We start from the raw sequence: 16032 nt of genomic DNA on the forward strand, positions 1-16032 counted from the left end.
TGCAACTAGTTGCTTGCTATAATAAGTGGATTGTGAACAAAATATCCTAGTACTCTCATAGTTATGCCTTGTCTACTTGTCTTTTAAATGTGGTTGGTCCACGATGTGCCAGGTGAACAGGACAGGCAACCCTGCCAAGGCTTATCCAAGTCCCTTTTTGTGTCCGTATACATACAGTACTCATAAAGAAACACCACAAAGTGTTGATGAGAAACCCCACAGGTCTGCTTCACTGGCACCTTAAGGGTTAAGGGAACAACATCCACGGTATAGTGGGTATGGACAGGGTTTACCTGTCCTGGAAAATCAATCAATTGAATGTTCTTGACTGGAACCCACTGTAAAAGCAACCATCAATACCAATCGCAACTGTTTTTTCCCCCCCTCATAATACGATTGTCTGATATTGTGAAATGCTTGGGAGTTGTTTTATCTGAATGTTGTGCATAGAGTATGTTAGAATAGTGAGTGGTCGAATGTTACAGGTTGTAGGTTTGGGCCTCAAAATGGCGTCTACAGTTGAACACAGTAGAAGGCCCCAAAATGGCGTCTACAGTAGAACACCATAGAAGAAGACAGAGCAGACAAAGATACTACCTTTCTGAACGGTTGGAGTTGGGAACCTCAAAGTCAAATGTGTGTGTACAGTATCCTTTTGAATGTTTACAGACACGTAGGTATGTGATAAAGTACAAGAAAAGCTAGAAATTCAACGGAGTGAATGGTTGGTACTGTATTTCAACTGATGAGTGACTTTAACCAGTTCAAATTGCACATAATACCTGAGCATTAATAATACAGACATACTTTTCCATTCACATACTAGGGGGGGGAAAACTAGCCTACTTTAAGTTTGAGCATCACTGAGTTATTTTGTTGTTGTGTGCTGAGCCAATGTTGCCCCTGCAAAGACAGATTAGGGTTATGACATGTTATGTGATGTTATGGGTTATGACATTCTATGTGATGAATGCTGTATAGATGTATGAAAGGTAAAGAATAAGAAGGTTCAAACATATTTTTTAATTATTTTGTGAACGTGCACGTGAACCATAGCTAGTTTAGTTCGGTGAGAGTCCAGACTAGTTCACCAAATGTGCACTTTTTCATTTGAGATGCACCTCATGTAACACGGTGCATCTGATTAAAGTATGTAAAATGAAATCAAATAGTACAGTTAATGACTCGTGGCTGAAATGTAGATTTTATAATGTTTTAGCTTACAAGGGCAGGCTATGGTAGGGCAAATCAGTTACAGTGACCTGCCTACAAGAGACTATATCTATGCTACAGTGAATGCATTTTTAGTTGGTGGTGTTTTTTTGCAGTCATCAATGGTGCCATGGTTCACCTGAAGCCATTGAGAATGTATTTATTTATTGCCTACCCAGAACAGGCATCTGATAGGCTAATGCTATGATGATGCCTACCCAGAACAGGCATCTGATAGGCTAATGCTATGATGATGCCTACCCAGAACAGGCATCTGATAGGCTAATGTGATGCCACTTGGTTGTTTGTTTCTGTTTTACTTGTGTTTCAATGCATGCAACTCATATCTGCTGTACTAGAAGATGATTAGAAGGAAAATCAACCGCAAACCAAACTGTTCGTGATGTGTTGTGTATATGTAAATGTACAAAACCATTATACCGAAGGCTAGAATGTTGTTTTTGAATTAAGTTATGTTCTTCCAGAATTATTTATTATTTTGTGAATATTAATTTGCAGATGTCTTGGGACTTATCGCCAATGTGTGCATCATCAAATTATTTGTATCTCCATGTTATCATTTGTAATAAACTAATTTCATGCATAACGGGCAAGCTCTTTTTATTTGACGATGTGGTCACAAATTTATGGCATTCAAATAATCCATTCGTTTTATATTTGACTGACCGGAAGGAACACGTGAGCACGATAACTGACCGTCATACAGGTCACAGGTCATCAGCAGGTCACCTATAGGTGGCACACAGTTCATTTTGCAGGCCTCTCAGTCTCGTGTCACCAGGCTCTCATTAGTAAGAAGGGGCCCGTGTGAGTGCTCAACCTACCTGAGTGAGTGTGTTAATAACCCGCCATGGTTCTGTTGGAACAAGACTCGGTGAGCGTTTTGTGGATCCTAATTAGTCTACAACTACGTCGAAGTTGCGAACTGGCATTCACATTTCTGACCATCTTACCTTGCTTTCATTTACAGTTTTTAATGGAGTTGACGCGACTATTCCAGAAGTGCAGATCAACGGGGACTGTGTACATAACTTTGAAAAAATGTGAGTCTGTTGCCTTTTTAGCTGCTGGAATGTTAATGAGAACGCGCGGCTAATTAGTTTATTTCCAATTAATTGGAAATACCTTGATGAACAACACCTGCCTAATTGGGAGCTGTGGGAAGGTTTGCAGAAGGAATCTTCCTCAGATTAAACAAACATGTACACTAGGCTGTTTGAAGTTGAAGCTTTATTGAAGACTGGTGTTTAATTGGCAGATGATGGACGGACAAAACCCAAACCCAGGAAAGGAACGCCGGACACGTTTGAACCATGTGACACTAAATGCATCCTGAGGGCCGCAGGCGCTAAGAAAAGAATTTGCACAGTGGTAAGTGTTTAATGAATATGAGATTAATTAGAATATTGAGAAAAAGCCCCTCCCCCCCCCAAAAAAAGTATATGGGCTATATAAAGTATATATATTAAACTATAAAATAAAATAAATTAGAAAAAGGCATTTGAAGAAATTGGCCTCTTTCTAATTAATTAATCATGATTATATCTTTGTATTTAATCGTTTCTGTTTTGTTTACTGTAGGTCTGCTCCAAAGATGTGATAAAGTTCCAGATGGTGAGTAGAGTAGGTCAAGATGCACACCATCTTGCTTTTAGATCTGGTTCAGGGTTGGTCTTTACTATCTTGCTTTTAGATCTGGTTCAGAGTTGGTCTTTACTATCTTGCATTTAGATCTGGTTCAGAGTTGGTCTTTCCCATCTTGCTTTTAGATCTGGTTCAGAGTTGGTCTTTACAATCTTGCTTTTAGATCTGGTTCAGAGTTGGTCTTTACCATCTTGCTTTTAGATCTGGTTCAGAGTTGGTCTTGTCCATCAGTCCATCATTCTAGCGACTGGTTTGAGAGGGTGTGTGCGCTGGGCTTTACGTAGACCATAGATCGAGGTCTGCAAACGGTGTCATGCGAGTATACTGTCCTGGGCTTTCCCTATCAAAACAACCCAAATGTATTCATGGCGCCCATCTCCCCTGCATGGCAATGCACATTTTTACTGCTTCTCTTTAAATCAAATGATACATTCTTGTTCTAACGTTTTAATTAAGATGTTACATGATTAAAAAGTGGTCTAGCACGCTGGTTGGAGGTAACCGTTTGGCTGGGCTGCTCTTCCCAGGCCTACGCCAGCCTGCTGAGGGCGCATTTAGACGGCTTGAAGAAGAGAGACAGGAAAGCGAAGCGCAAGAAGGAGAAGGCCTCCCTCTGAGTCGTCTGGCCCAGGGACGGTCCTCCTCCCTCGGGCTGGCTGGGGTCCTCTTCAGCCTCTCCCAAACTGCACCAGGATGTCCAAAAAAAAAAGACCTGGGACTTTGAGTCCGTAATGCTGTTGAAAACCACGCCACCGTGACGACTAATGTGACGAGGCTCGCCAGAACATGAAATGCTGCTGGTGATGGTGGTGAAAACATGGCGGACCGTTAATGAAAGCTGCTTGCGACACAGAAAGCTGTACACAGAACAACACTAACTCGGGAGACGAATGAAGAGGCTTGAAGACAGCGAGATGTTTGGATACTCGAACCAGGTTACCTCTGGTTATCTGACCTGTATGAATCAGACAAAACATTTTATTTTCTTGGTTCTAAATTGAAGCTTGTAGAGTCTGAGTCTGAGTTAAAAAAGAAAAAAGTGAAATCTATTTTGTTGCGTTAGATGCAGTAGTCAGAAGTTAAGATTTAATTTACCCATCATGCACTGTGATTTACAGTAGAAGTATGATTATTGGGGTGGGATACATCACTTACTGTTATCCTGTTTCTGTTTTTCCTTAATGGTGAAATAAATGAATAATCTCAATATCCCATATACTGTATTATATCAGGCTTTTTGTCCGTGTCTATGTGAACAGAATCTATTGTTCTGGGAAGCCAATGGTTCAGTATTGTAGTACTTTTCTATAATAGGTATATCAAATCTGACTTAACTTTATTGAACACATCTACAAATTATTCTTGCGTACCTTCCAGATCATTCAAAATCATATCGTATCCAAATACACATATGCAATTAATATATTATTAATGTAACATTAATATAATTAATGTTCAGTGATTAAAGTTCACTGTGAAAATGATTACACTACAGTATAGGCAACTTGGTACAATATCTTTGTCCATCAGAGTGTATGGTTTAACATAATTCCATTGTGTGTAACTACTGACCAATGGTTTGGAGTTCTATTCATCTAATACTGTACAAGCGCAGCTATGCCTAAATCCTACCCAACTTTGTACACCATCTAATCCAGACTATTTTTGCAGTACGTTTCCAGAAGCATGAAATGAACACACAAACCATTTGACAATGAAGTACATAAGAACATATAATCCTGACCAAACTTATTGGCCAAACGTATCTTCCCTCAAATATGTTGTCAGTGTTAAGATGGTGGCCTCAGATCCCTATTGGCTCCATGCATGTCCAGGATGAGGGCTCTGGGGCTTCCTGGTCCTAGATGGCGTTCAGCCTCTTCTCTGGTCTCTCTCTGGTGGTCGTGGACATGGCGTTCTTCTGGTTCTGCTCCTCCTCCTCGTACCCTTGCTTCATGATGGTCGTAATGTACAGAAACAATGTCTGGGAAGGGTCACAGGGGATAAGAAAGACATACTGTATCAGACATGTACAGCAGAGAAAGTTGAATATATATAGCAATATTATACAGTAATGACCTTTATTGAATAGATTTGTGATTTGAGCATTTGCTGTGCACACCGAGCGTCCCTGCCTGAACCCTAACTCAACATTGGTCCTGTACCTGTATGTTGAGTAGGTACCGTCCGCTACCATGTGATTTGATTTCGTAATGGAGTCCTGCCTCTGGTCGTACTATCTGACTGACTATCTGACAGACTGTCTGACTGAGACTTGTCTGACTGAGACTATCTGACAGAGACTATGAGACTGAGTCTATCTGACTGAGACCATCTGACTGAGACTATCTGACTATCTGACAGACTGTCTGACTGAGACTTGTCTGACTGAGACTATCTGACTGAGTCTATCTGACTGAGACTCTTACTGAGACTGTGACAATCTGACAGAGACTGAGACTGTCTGATTGAGACTGTCTGATTGAGACTGTCTGATTGAGACTCTGACTGAGACTGTCTGACAGACTATCTGACAGACTATCTGACTGAGACGTGTTGACAGTGAACAAGGAACTCTGTGGCACGTGTCGAGCTTCTATTGTAGTCTGTATTTCTGAGGGGAGTGCACAGTGTGCATTGTGCTCTGCAAATGTGTCTTTCCTAATTGAAAATCCAGAAGCATCTTTCAGATTTTCAGACAACTGCAGATGGCTGTGATGTACCCGCTGTCTGGAAGCTATTAGCGTCCTCTGGTCCTGTGGAAGGATCCGGTTATTTGAACTCCAGTTGCTCTTAGGCCTGTCTGTCATTGTGTTTTAGTCCAGGTGTACAGTACAGTTAATTCTGGCTCAGATGGTGTTGGAACTAAACATAAAACAAAAAGTTTGGACATTTGTGTTTGGTACTATATTGTAGATGATTACTCTGTTGTAACAATGCTTCTTGGCAATACATTTTATACCGTTGGAAAGCCTGATTATTTCTCTTTGAAATGGTGCCCCATTTGTAAGGAACATGCATTTGTGGGTTGAGTTTCCCCCCATGAAAAATGTGACAGATCTTCTCTGCCAGTGACAAACGGCTTATTCTGCTGTTGCTACTGACTAGTTTGATGGATTTGTCATTTTTCATGGGGAGACCCCACATTCTCAGCTGTGCTGCTCGTCCCACAAATGCATGTTCCTCACAAATGTGGCACCATTTAAAAGAGAAATAATCAGGCTTTCCAACGGTATAAATGTATTACCACGAAGCATTGTTACAACAGAGGAAAAATCTACCAGAGACAAATTTCCGACCTTTGTTTTATGTTTAGATAAATGGGATGCAACACGTGAAACGCCTTGGTGCTTAGATTTGTCGTTCGTCCACTAGAGGTCACTGTCGTCTCATGAATGTGTCTTGAACATTATTCATTCACATTACACGGAAGTATGGACATTTAAGTCCAGAACTGTAGAGTGAGTTTGGGGAGCACTATGCAGTCGGCATCCTACAGCCTTCATGCAAGGCTTTTTTTGTACTAAGTATTCCGCCTGTTGATCTGAGGTATATATTGCCAGCCCTGCACATCCTGTAAGTCGTGGTTGCTAGTGGAGCGTGGAATGTTCTAGTGAAGTGTTTACTCTACCTTCCAAGCATCCTCCACCTCCCCGGTCCAACTATCCTTCAGGATCGGCTGAACGGCACGAATGAACTCCTCCCCAACATACTGGAACAATATAAGAATATTAATATTAATAATAATAATACATTATGGGGGCGCCCCACCCCGGTAGCTCAATGGGTTGGGGTGCGTACCATATAAAGGCTAGTCCTTACTGCAGCGGCGTGGGTTCGAATCCGGCCCATGCCCTTTGCTACATGTCTTCCCCTCTTTCTCTCTCCCAGCTTTCCTGTCTGTCCTTACACTGTCCTATCATAATGAAGCAAAAATGCCCTAAAAATGTCTTTAAAATGTCCTAAAAAATAATACATTTTATATATATAATAATACACCCAGAGGACGCATTCAGGGTCCTGGGGGGGATATGACTGCTTCATAAACAAACACTGTATTATCTGATGATCAAACATCACACAATAATCAAGAATGCATTTTCCATTATGTTATTAGTCATTAAGAAAGCCTCAAAATACAAAATACTACCAACAGTTTGTCCTTTGGGGTTCTAGACAGAATGTTAGACTAGTGTTCAGGTGGAAATTAATTGTACTCCTTGATTGATATTTGCCAAAGAACCATAATCTGCAGATGAACTCCAGTCGTAGGGAGGACGTACGGAGTAGTACTTGGGAGGAGCGTTGTAGCGATAGTGGCTCTTGCCGAGGTCCAAGATGAGCTGGTCCAGTCGCTCCATCTGGTTCAGTCTGGCCACAGTCTTCTCAATGAAAGACATGATCCTAGAAGAGGTGTTGACAGGTCAAACAGTGACAGGTCAAACAGTGACAGGTCAAACAGTGACAGACGTGGGTTAAATGAACAGATCATGGGATCAATAGGTTCTGTGCACCAGCTCCACTACTTCCTGAAAGGAAGTGGGCATCTTTATTTCCTGTTCTATATTATTGGATTAAGTGATTGATCAGGTGTGCGCTGGGTGTGCTGCACACCTAATAAATCACTTAATCCAATAGTATAGGACAGGAAATAAAGATGCCCACTTCCTTTCAGGAAGTAGTGGAGCTGGTCCACAGAGCCTATGGGTGTTTCAATTAGGGATGTTAACAGTTAATCGACTATCGATTAATTACCGATAAGAATTTACTCAAGATTTGGTTACTCGATTAATTGCTTGTTAATGGAATGGAACTTTTTTTTCTTTTTTTTTTTACGAACGTTATCAACGGGAGTTGCGTGAAATGTAATCATGATTTAGGGTCTGACTGCACATGAGGGCCACGCCATGTAGTGAAGGATAATTGGGACGCCGGGAAATGTCAACGACACAGCGGAAGAAAGACACAAAAATGAAGCGAGCAAAGCGCAGTCCAGCGTGGGACGTTCTTATCAATTAATCAACTATCGTTTGTTAAGGTTAACAGTTATCCATTAATGAAATTCCTTGAAATTTACAACCCTTGTTTCAATGACCTCATTTTGGGACTGTTCCACTGCATTGTGTTGTAGAAAGTAAACCAGGGCACTTTAAGACAAAGCCGTATGTCAGAGGTCAGAGGTCAGTATACACTGATGTTTGGAATGTTATACAGTTCAGACAGTAATTCTCACAAATTCATTGTTTATTGAATGGAAATGTGTGTTTTTGTCTTGGAGTGCTCTGCTCAAGGGGAAGGGCAGCGATAAAAGGCAGGGAGCCTATAAAGGAGGATCATGGGATAAAATATCCAGCAAAGAAAAAACGGCAGCACGTGTGTGTGTGTCAGGGGTGCAGACTTGTCACCTTTAGGTGAAAATCGCCATTTTTAATCAGTCACCTTTTTCACCTGTGATTGGTTTGCACCTCTGTGTGTGTGTGTGTGCGCGCGTGCGTGCGTGCGTGTCAATTAATGTGCTCAAGTAGCCGCCAATGAGCTTGAGAGAGAGCAGCCTATGAGCTTGAGAGAGAGCAGCCTATGAGCTTGAGAGAGAGCAGCCTATGAGCTTGAGAGAGAGCAGCCTATGATCTTGAGAGAGAGCAGCCTATGAGCTTGAGAGAGAGCAGCCTATGAGCTTGAGAGAGAGCAGCCTATGAGCTTGAGAGAGAGCAGCCTATATATTAGATAGATGGACTGACTGACTGACTGGTTGGTTGATTGATGTAAATAAGTTCTTGGGCAACATCTTATTGGCCACAGGGACTTGGATGTCCACTGCTGTTCTCTACTGTATATTCGGTTCTCTACTGTATATTCGGTTCTCTTCTGTATATTCGGTTCTCTTTTGTATATTCGGTTCTCTACTGTATATTCGGTTCTCTTCTGTATATTCGGTTCTCTTCTGTATATTCGGTTCTCTTTTGTATATTCGGTTCTCTTCTGTATATTCGGTTCTCTTCTGTATATTCGGTTCTCTTTTGTATATTCGGTTCTCTTCTGTATATTCGGTTCTTTTTTGTATATTTGGTTCTCTTCTGTATATTCGGTTCTCTTCTGTATATTCGGTTCTCTTCTGTATATTCGGTTCTCTTTTGTATATTCGGTTCTCTTCTGTATATTCGGTTCTTTTTTGTATATTTGGTTCTCTTCTGTATATTCGGTTCTCTACTGTATATTCGGTTCTCTTCTGTATATTCGGTTCTCTTCTGTATATTCGGTTCTCTTCTGTATATTCGGTTCTCTTTTGTATATTCGGTTCTCTTCTGTATATTCGGTTCTCTTCTGTATATTCGGTTCTCTTTTGTATATTCGGTTCTCTTCTGTATATTCAGTTCTCTTCTGTATATTCGGTTCTCTTCTGTATATTCGGTTCTCTTCTGTATATTCGGTTCTCTTTTGTATATTCGGTTCTCTTCTGTATATTCAGTTCTCTTCTGTATATTCGGTTCTCTTCTGTATATTCGGTTCTCTTCTGTATATTCGGTTCTCTTTTGTATATTCGGTTCTCTTCTGTATATTCGGTTCTCTTCTGTATATTCGGTTCTCTTCTGTATATTCGGAAGACATTCGGTGCAAGAGATCTGTTATCTTTCAACCCAGTCAGTCCTCAAGGCAAATTCAACTGTAGCTTCATGGCCAAAGATGTGTGTGGTTGAAACCTGTGGGCATGATTTTATTTGTTCTGATCTGATCTAGCCTTCAATTAGTCTTGTAATTATTTGAAGAGTGCCTTGGATTCGCTGCTTTTGTGCTCTCGCTCTCTCTCACACTCTGTCTCTCTCTCTGTCTCTCTCTCTCTCTCTCTGTCTCTCTGTTTGTCTCTGTCTCTCTCTCTGTCTCTCTCTCTCTCTCTCTCTCTCTCTCTCTCTCCGGCCTAATTGGCCACCTCTATCGCACGCGGCATTCCACACGCCACGCTTCTGTCACTGTCTGTGCTCTGGGCTTTCAAAGCCACTCCTGGGATAAGTAGAGCCAGCGAGTCCTCCGTGTTCTCTGCTCTCTCCCTGGCCAGCGAGTCCTCCGTGTTCTCTGCTCTCTCCCTGGCCAGCGAGTCCTCCGTGTTCTCTGCTCTCTCCCTGGCCAGCGAGTCCTCCGTGTTCTCTGCTCTCTCCCTGGCCAGCGAGTCCTCCGTGTTCTCTGCTCTCTCCCTGGCCAGCGAGTCCTCCGTGTTCTCTGCTCTCTCCCTGGCCAGCGAGTCCTCCGTGTTCTCTGCTCTCTCCCTGGCCAGCGAGTCCTCCGTGTTCTCTGCTCTCTCCCTGGCCAGCGGGGAGCCGTGCCCACGCACACAGCTCTCCGAGGAGAGGTGGAGAGGGACACCGGGCTTCGGCTCTGGGGTGTGACCGCAGCACTCCCGGCCGCCTGCTAGAATATTTAACCAGTGTTTGTTGGCTGCTGGCTGTTTGTTGGCTGCTGTATGCATATCAACCCATCAAAGAATGCCAAGCAATTTCAATGTGTCGGGGTTACCTGGCTATGGGCTCAGTTGTATTGAGCACACACTCTCTTGGCACCGTTCTCTAACTCCTACAGTAACTAACTAACAAATGGACTATTTACTAATAATAACACTTGACTAGTTAGCCTTTTTACTGTACAATCTTATGCCGGGCTCAGACTACAGGATTTTTAGGCCGATTTATCCCCGATTCACCCCTCCCGACAGTCGGAGAAGAAATCTGGTCTGGAACGTTGGTTGGGGCCTAGGGCTGCACAATTAATCTTGAATTAATCGAAATCGCGATTATGACCTCCACGATCAACTAATCGCGGTGTGATTAATAATTTTGCTTTGAATTGAGTGTGCTAGGACTACACGGACGAATCACAGGCGCTTATGCTGTCTGACCAATCACATGCGTTCCCGCTGAGTGCGCTGTGCGCAGCAATTTCACTGAAGACAGATGGTAGTAGGTCAAGACAAGTGTCTCAAGAGTACCTGCAGCCGTGAGTAGTGACAAAATGAGCGAAAACGAGGTCAGTAAGTTGGTAGCAAGAAAGTGATCAACGTCCGTGATTTGGGAGCATTTTGGTTATTATATATTAATATTATATATTAAATAATCGCAATTATTAATCGCAATTACCATTTTGAAGCAATAATCGCAATCATTATCTTTTGTCATAATCGTGCAGCCCTATCGGGGCCGATAATCGGCCCAGATGATCTTGTAATGTGAGGGGTTCACAGAACCAATCCTCCCGATCGGCTCGCAGACCCATCGGGGCGGCCCCGATAATATCAAACATGTTTGATATTTAAGATTATTACGTCCCGACTTTACAAGTGAGACGGCGAGACCAGTGGTTCGTTGCTCCCTCGGGCACGATAAGATCCTGTAGTGTGTGATGAGCCGTTATTTTCAAATCTTGCTGTGTGTGCTTGTTTGAGATGCGCAAGAAGAATATCTGTTAAGATTCTCCTTATGTGCATTTTAAATATCCTGTAGTGTGAGCCCGGCAGATCCTTCAATCCAATCTGAAGCGCTCTCTGAATCTAACGCTCTTCACGGCAGGGCTACGCGACCGCAAGGCACACCGATGCGCTCAAAGCTTGTTTTTGATGATGGCGTCTCCAGAGCGCGAGAGGAGGGAGGGGTCGGAGGGGTCGGACGGGGTCGGATGGGGTCGGAGGGGTCGGAGGGGTCGGACGGGGAGGCGGGAGAGTGTGACTGACCGTAGGCCGTGGGCGCGCAGCTCCTTGCTGGTCCGGAGTCGCTCCAGGTCCTCCACGTCTCGGAACAGGAAGAAAACATCTTTGCATTCTGGATGGGTCTCAAATAACCTGTTGCCAGGACAACGGGACACTCCATGAGCTCTCGAGGTCCGGGTTAGTTTAATAGATTCACAAATATTCAATTCATTTCCCTCAGTCAGTGGGGGAAAATAGGGCTTTTTTGTTGTTGCAGTTTACATGGTTCACAGCACATGTCAACTTTGGAGAGACTTATTAATTTAAAATACATTTGTAAAAGACAGTGACTCTGCCACCTATTAAATTATTTTTCTTTTTAATTGGCCAATTAGGCTATATCTCTGTCACCAGGGGGTCATTAATTACTCTTAACTCCAACTGACAGTGTATAGGACTCTCAGAGGGCAAAGCTCATGCCACACACGGAGCCTAACTAGGTGTGTTTATACTCACGTATGTCATGCCAAGTTAAAACGTCCAATGTTGAACTGATGGGCCTGGTTATGGAGGTTAATTCTGTGGGAGGCTAATCTAATCCTAGTGTTAACAGGGATGCATATTAGACTACACTTTTCCTCATAGGCTGGAACCCAATAGCACGGGCATAAACATGAAATAGACTACATTACATTTAGTCAGGTGTGTTTCAAGTATACTCGAATGCTACATTATGAACAGGGTTATTCCACTCATGAAGCCCTAGAGGAAAGCTGTGGACCACAAGACACCAAAAGCTTCTGCTATTGGTAAATATAGGTACTTGATACTTTAATGATCTCCCTCGGGGGGATTTGGCCAATGACCTCCGGCAGAATGAGCTGCTCACACCAACCTTTAGATACTCATTGAACAGAAAGCTGTCTTGACAGAGCCGGAGGGAGCTGAGGGGACCCATGGTGCATCTCCTGCCTCCCTGAATTATGGAGAGCCCCACTGTGGCGTTACGAGCGCCGAAGGCTCGCTGGGCTATAGCGCTCCGACGGTAAAGGTCAGGGCTCTCTAACGAGCTCAAGGAGGGATGGGCTCACTCTGGGGTCCTCACGAGGCTGAGGATCACTTGTCGGCCAAATTCAAGTCTATTTAAAGGAGTAGTAAAGGGAAAATCATGTTTAGTCCTGTTTTAAGGTTACTTATGATCATATACTGTACAATGGTTCAGATCAAAACGTTGATGTAAATGTTGATGAAAATGTTGAACTCTCGATTTCAAAGGCAAGAAGCTCACCGAGGGGGTAATTGGTGTCCGTTGGAGTATGAATCCTGTAGGGTTTTATTGATCATTTTATTAAATCCATTGACTTGTATTGTAGCGACCGTTGTAGATGTGTAGATCAATCCGGAGAGGGGATTCAGGAAGCGGAACTACTTCAAGGCAATGCGTGCGAGATCGGAATCAGTTCAAGCTGAAGTTTACACACGTATGTGCTGCGACTAAATAGTTCTATGCTAAATATTTTAAAAAAGCCTTTCCAGATGAACTAGAATCTTACTTTATGGCGAATTATATGTCAACGCCAACTAACACCTCGATGAGTTTCTTGTCTTGGAAATCGAGAGTTTAACATGTTTTTGAATGATTTTTCACGGTGCCCACCCACATCCATTGTATGACCAAAACGGTGGTAGAGCAATTATCAGACTTTCTCAAAAATGCTAGTTTTGTCAACTTGTATATGAATTGAATTGTATATGATCATAAGTAACCTTAAAACAGGGCTAAACATGATTTCCCCTTTCCTACTCCTTTAACGCTTTCACCTTATTTCTTTTCGTTGTGACTTCCATCTTTTTCTGCAGCCAGCAAGCCGTCCATCATTGCTATTGATTACAGAGAGGGGTGGTGAGGTCTTTGGTGTCTGCTGGTGCGATGTGATTGAGTAGAAAATGACAGAGATGTGATGATAGAACTAAGCTTGTTAGAAATGACACTGGTTGCAATGCAGTAAACATCCCTCACGTTGTTGCATGTTAAGAGGTTGTAAGTAAACCACACAACACACACACTCGGAGAGCTCACACACACACACTCAGAGCTCACACACACTCAGATCTCACACACTCAGGGAGCTCACATCTGTTGATGCTGCTGGTCTTTTTTTTTTCTTTTTTTTTAATACTTTTATGAGAGACGAGACAGTGTCACCCTGGCAACTAGTCTAATTTAAATATTTGAGTTTTTTTTTTAATAACAATGGCTCATAATATCCGGGTGCTTTTTATTCATACTTTCTACAGTGGCGTTTGTGTGAAACTTTTAACAATATTGCACTGGGGATCACACTTGGTCACATGACCAGATGTGTTTTTAAAATAAGGCCTGGATTTCACACACTATTTTGAGTCATGTTAATGTATTAGACTATTGTCAATGGCTAAATCTACATGTTAAATATGGTAAAGCAGGGGTATTTACTCACATACTGTATCAGTCAATGTGGATCTCCTTTTTGATAATGACCTCCTTGCTTGAGTAAGTAGGTCAAGTAAGAATTTACATTGAATTGGTGGAGACGCGCGCGCGCACACACATCGCAACATTGAATTGGTAGACACACACGCGCGCGCGCGTACACACACACATCGCAACAGGGTATCATGCTGAATAGTTGTTTGATATAACCGAGTGAGTCCTTAGCTGCATCTACCTGGTGCTAAAGCAGACAGCTCTATGCCTCAGGTCCTGTCCAGCCAGCCTATTAAACCCTAAATGATTGGTCGGGGGCCTGTGATGAATCACCTGTCATCGGCCAATCAGGACTGCCATGGTGGTGAAATGCAATCAGGGTTTTGTCAGATTTTGTTTGGGTTTCAATGGGTCTTGAATGACATTAGTGGAGGTTTATTGGTGATGTCCCAGTTCCTTCTCTCTGGGAACAGACAGTTTGGAAGGGAAAAGGTAGAAAATTGTAAACTGTTGGCCAGGCGCATGATTTCCTGCTTTTCACTGGCTTTCATTATTAATGATACCCATTTATTCACTTAGAATGCTACTTTGGTGTAAATGCTAAATGGGCCGCACTTATATAGTGCCTTTATCCCAAGCACTTTACAGTGGCCTCTCATTCACCCATTCACACACACATTCACACACACATTCACACTCCAATGACAGCAGCTGACATGCAAGGTTCTCGCCTGCTCATCAGGAGCAATTAGTGGTTCCGTGTCTTCGCCCAAGGACACTTGGACATGTGGACAGGAGGAGCCGGGATTCGAAGCGTCGACCCCAACGGTCGTTGGAAGACCCGCTCTACCTCCTGAGCTACAGACAGGGGCTTGACTATACCATGCTGTTTAGTTATGTAAATACTGAGCCTCCATCTGCTTTTGCACGTAGTCTGCTATCTGCCGATTGATTTGCATATTTATGGGAAAAATGCACCTGTATTTTTAGAGGCAACACAATGGCGGTTTCCATACCATAGCCTAGCTATGCATCATAAACTCCAATCCACGTGATGTCCAAATAGGCTAGTCATCTCTTTTAGAGACACGTTTGGCATCAATTGATGTCTGAACTTCACCTTTAACCTTAGGTCGATGTGAGACGGGACGGCTGTGTATAGATTTGGATGTGTACAGTATCGGTCGATCTATAATTCACTTGGGGCGTCAACTCAATACCTATGATTCACATACTGTACAATGATTGGGGTTTCGGGTAATCAACGCAGCCTGTCTCTGGCTTAATGTTTAGAGTAGCGGTTGTTGTGAGAACTGTGATATTGTGTGCTATAAATACATTTTGGCACGTTTCCATGATGGATTTAGTTCTAAACAATGTCCTATATGATAACACTGAAGTAGTATGGATTCCTGATCGAATCAGTTTGTCATTTTTTGCGTTAAATGTGTATGCTAATGCGTTTAAATTCAATAAGCGCGCATTTTCCTCGAGGCATCAAAGCACTTTAACAAAACGCACTCACCTGACAAACATTATTATTCCAACTTTTGCAATGTCTTCTTGAATGACTCTCCACGTGTGCTTTATGTTCTCTCTGTGTTCCTCACTTAAATTCACAATCGGAACCTCATCCCTCACTTCTAGTGGCTTTGGCACCAAACCTATCGCGCATCCCATGTCCAGTGGGGGACAAAAACACGAAATTACATCAGGCGAGAAAGTAGTTCAAATTATCACTGCTTGCGTCGCAGTTCATCAAGTCTCCATCGCCTCAAAAAACATGCGTCCTTCTGCGTGGAACCAAGGTGTGTGTTGAGAGCGCACATTATTGACGGGCTGAAGTCTGATGCGCAATAGAGGTGCGTGTGCGTGCGCGCGGGGGGGGTTGTTTCTGACTATATTTCTTTATCTATCCTATTTGGCTATTAAAGGAGTAGTAAAGGCAAAATGCATGTTTATCCCTGTTTTAAGGTTACTTATGATCATATACAATGGTTCAGATCAAAACGTTGAGAAA

At 42.8% G+C, this 16032-nt stretch overlaps 1 protein-coding gene across 1 annotated transcript; it reads right to left on the minus strand.

The window, feature by feature from the left end:
* Window positions 1-4738: 4738 nt before the first annotated feature.
* On the minus strand, window positions 4739-15692 carry LOC311310867 (neuroglobin-like; the record flags this gene model as incomplete). The annotated part of the gene is made up of 5 exons (XM_084440449.1): window positions 4739-4861; window positions 6509-6589; window positions 7161-7281; window positions 11591-11698; window positions 15538-15692. 5 exons carry the CDS (start codon window positions 15690-15692, stop codon window positions 4739-4741), a joined length of 588 nt encoding a protein of 195 aa, XP_084296575.1.
* Between the last annotated feature and the right edge of the window lie 340 nt (window positions 15693-16032).

Source organism: Borostomias antarcticus, assembly GCF_949987555.1.
Source record: "Borostomias antarcticus genome assembly, chromosome: 6".
NCBI lineage: Eukaryota > Metazoa > Chordata > Actinopteri > Stomiiformes > Stomiidae > Borostomias > Borostomias antarcticus.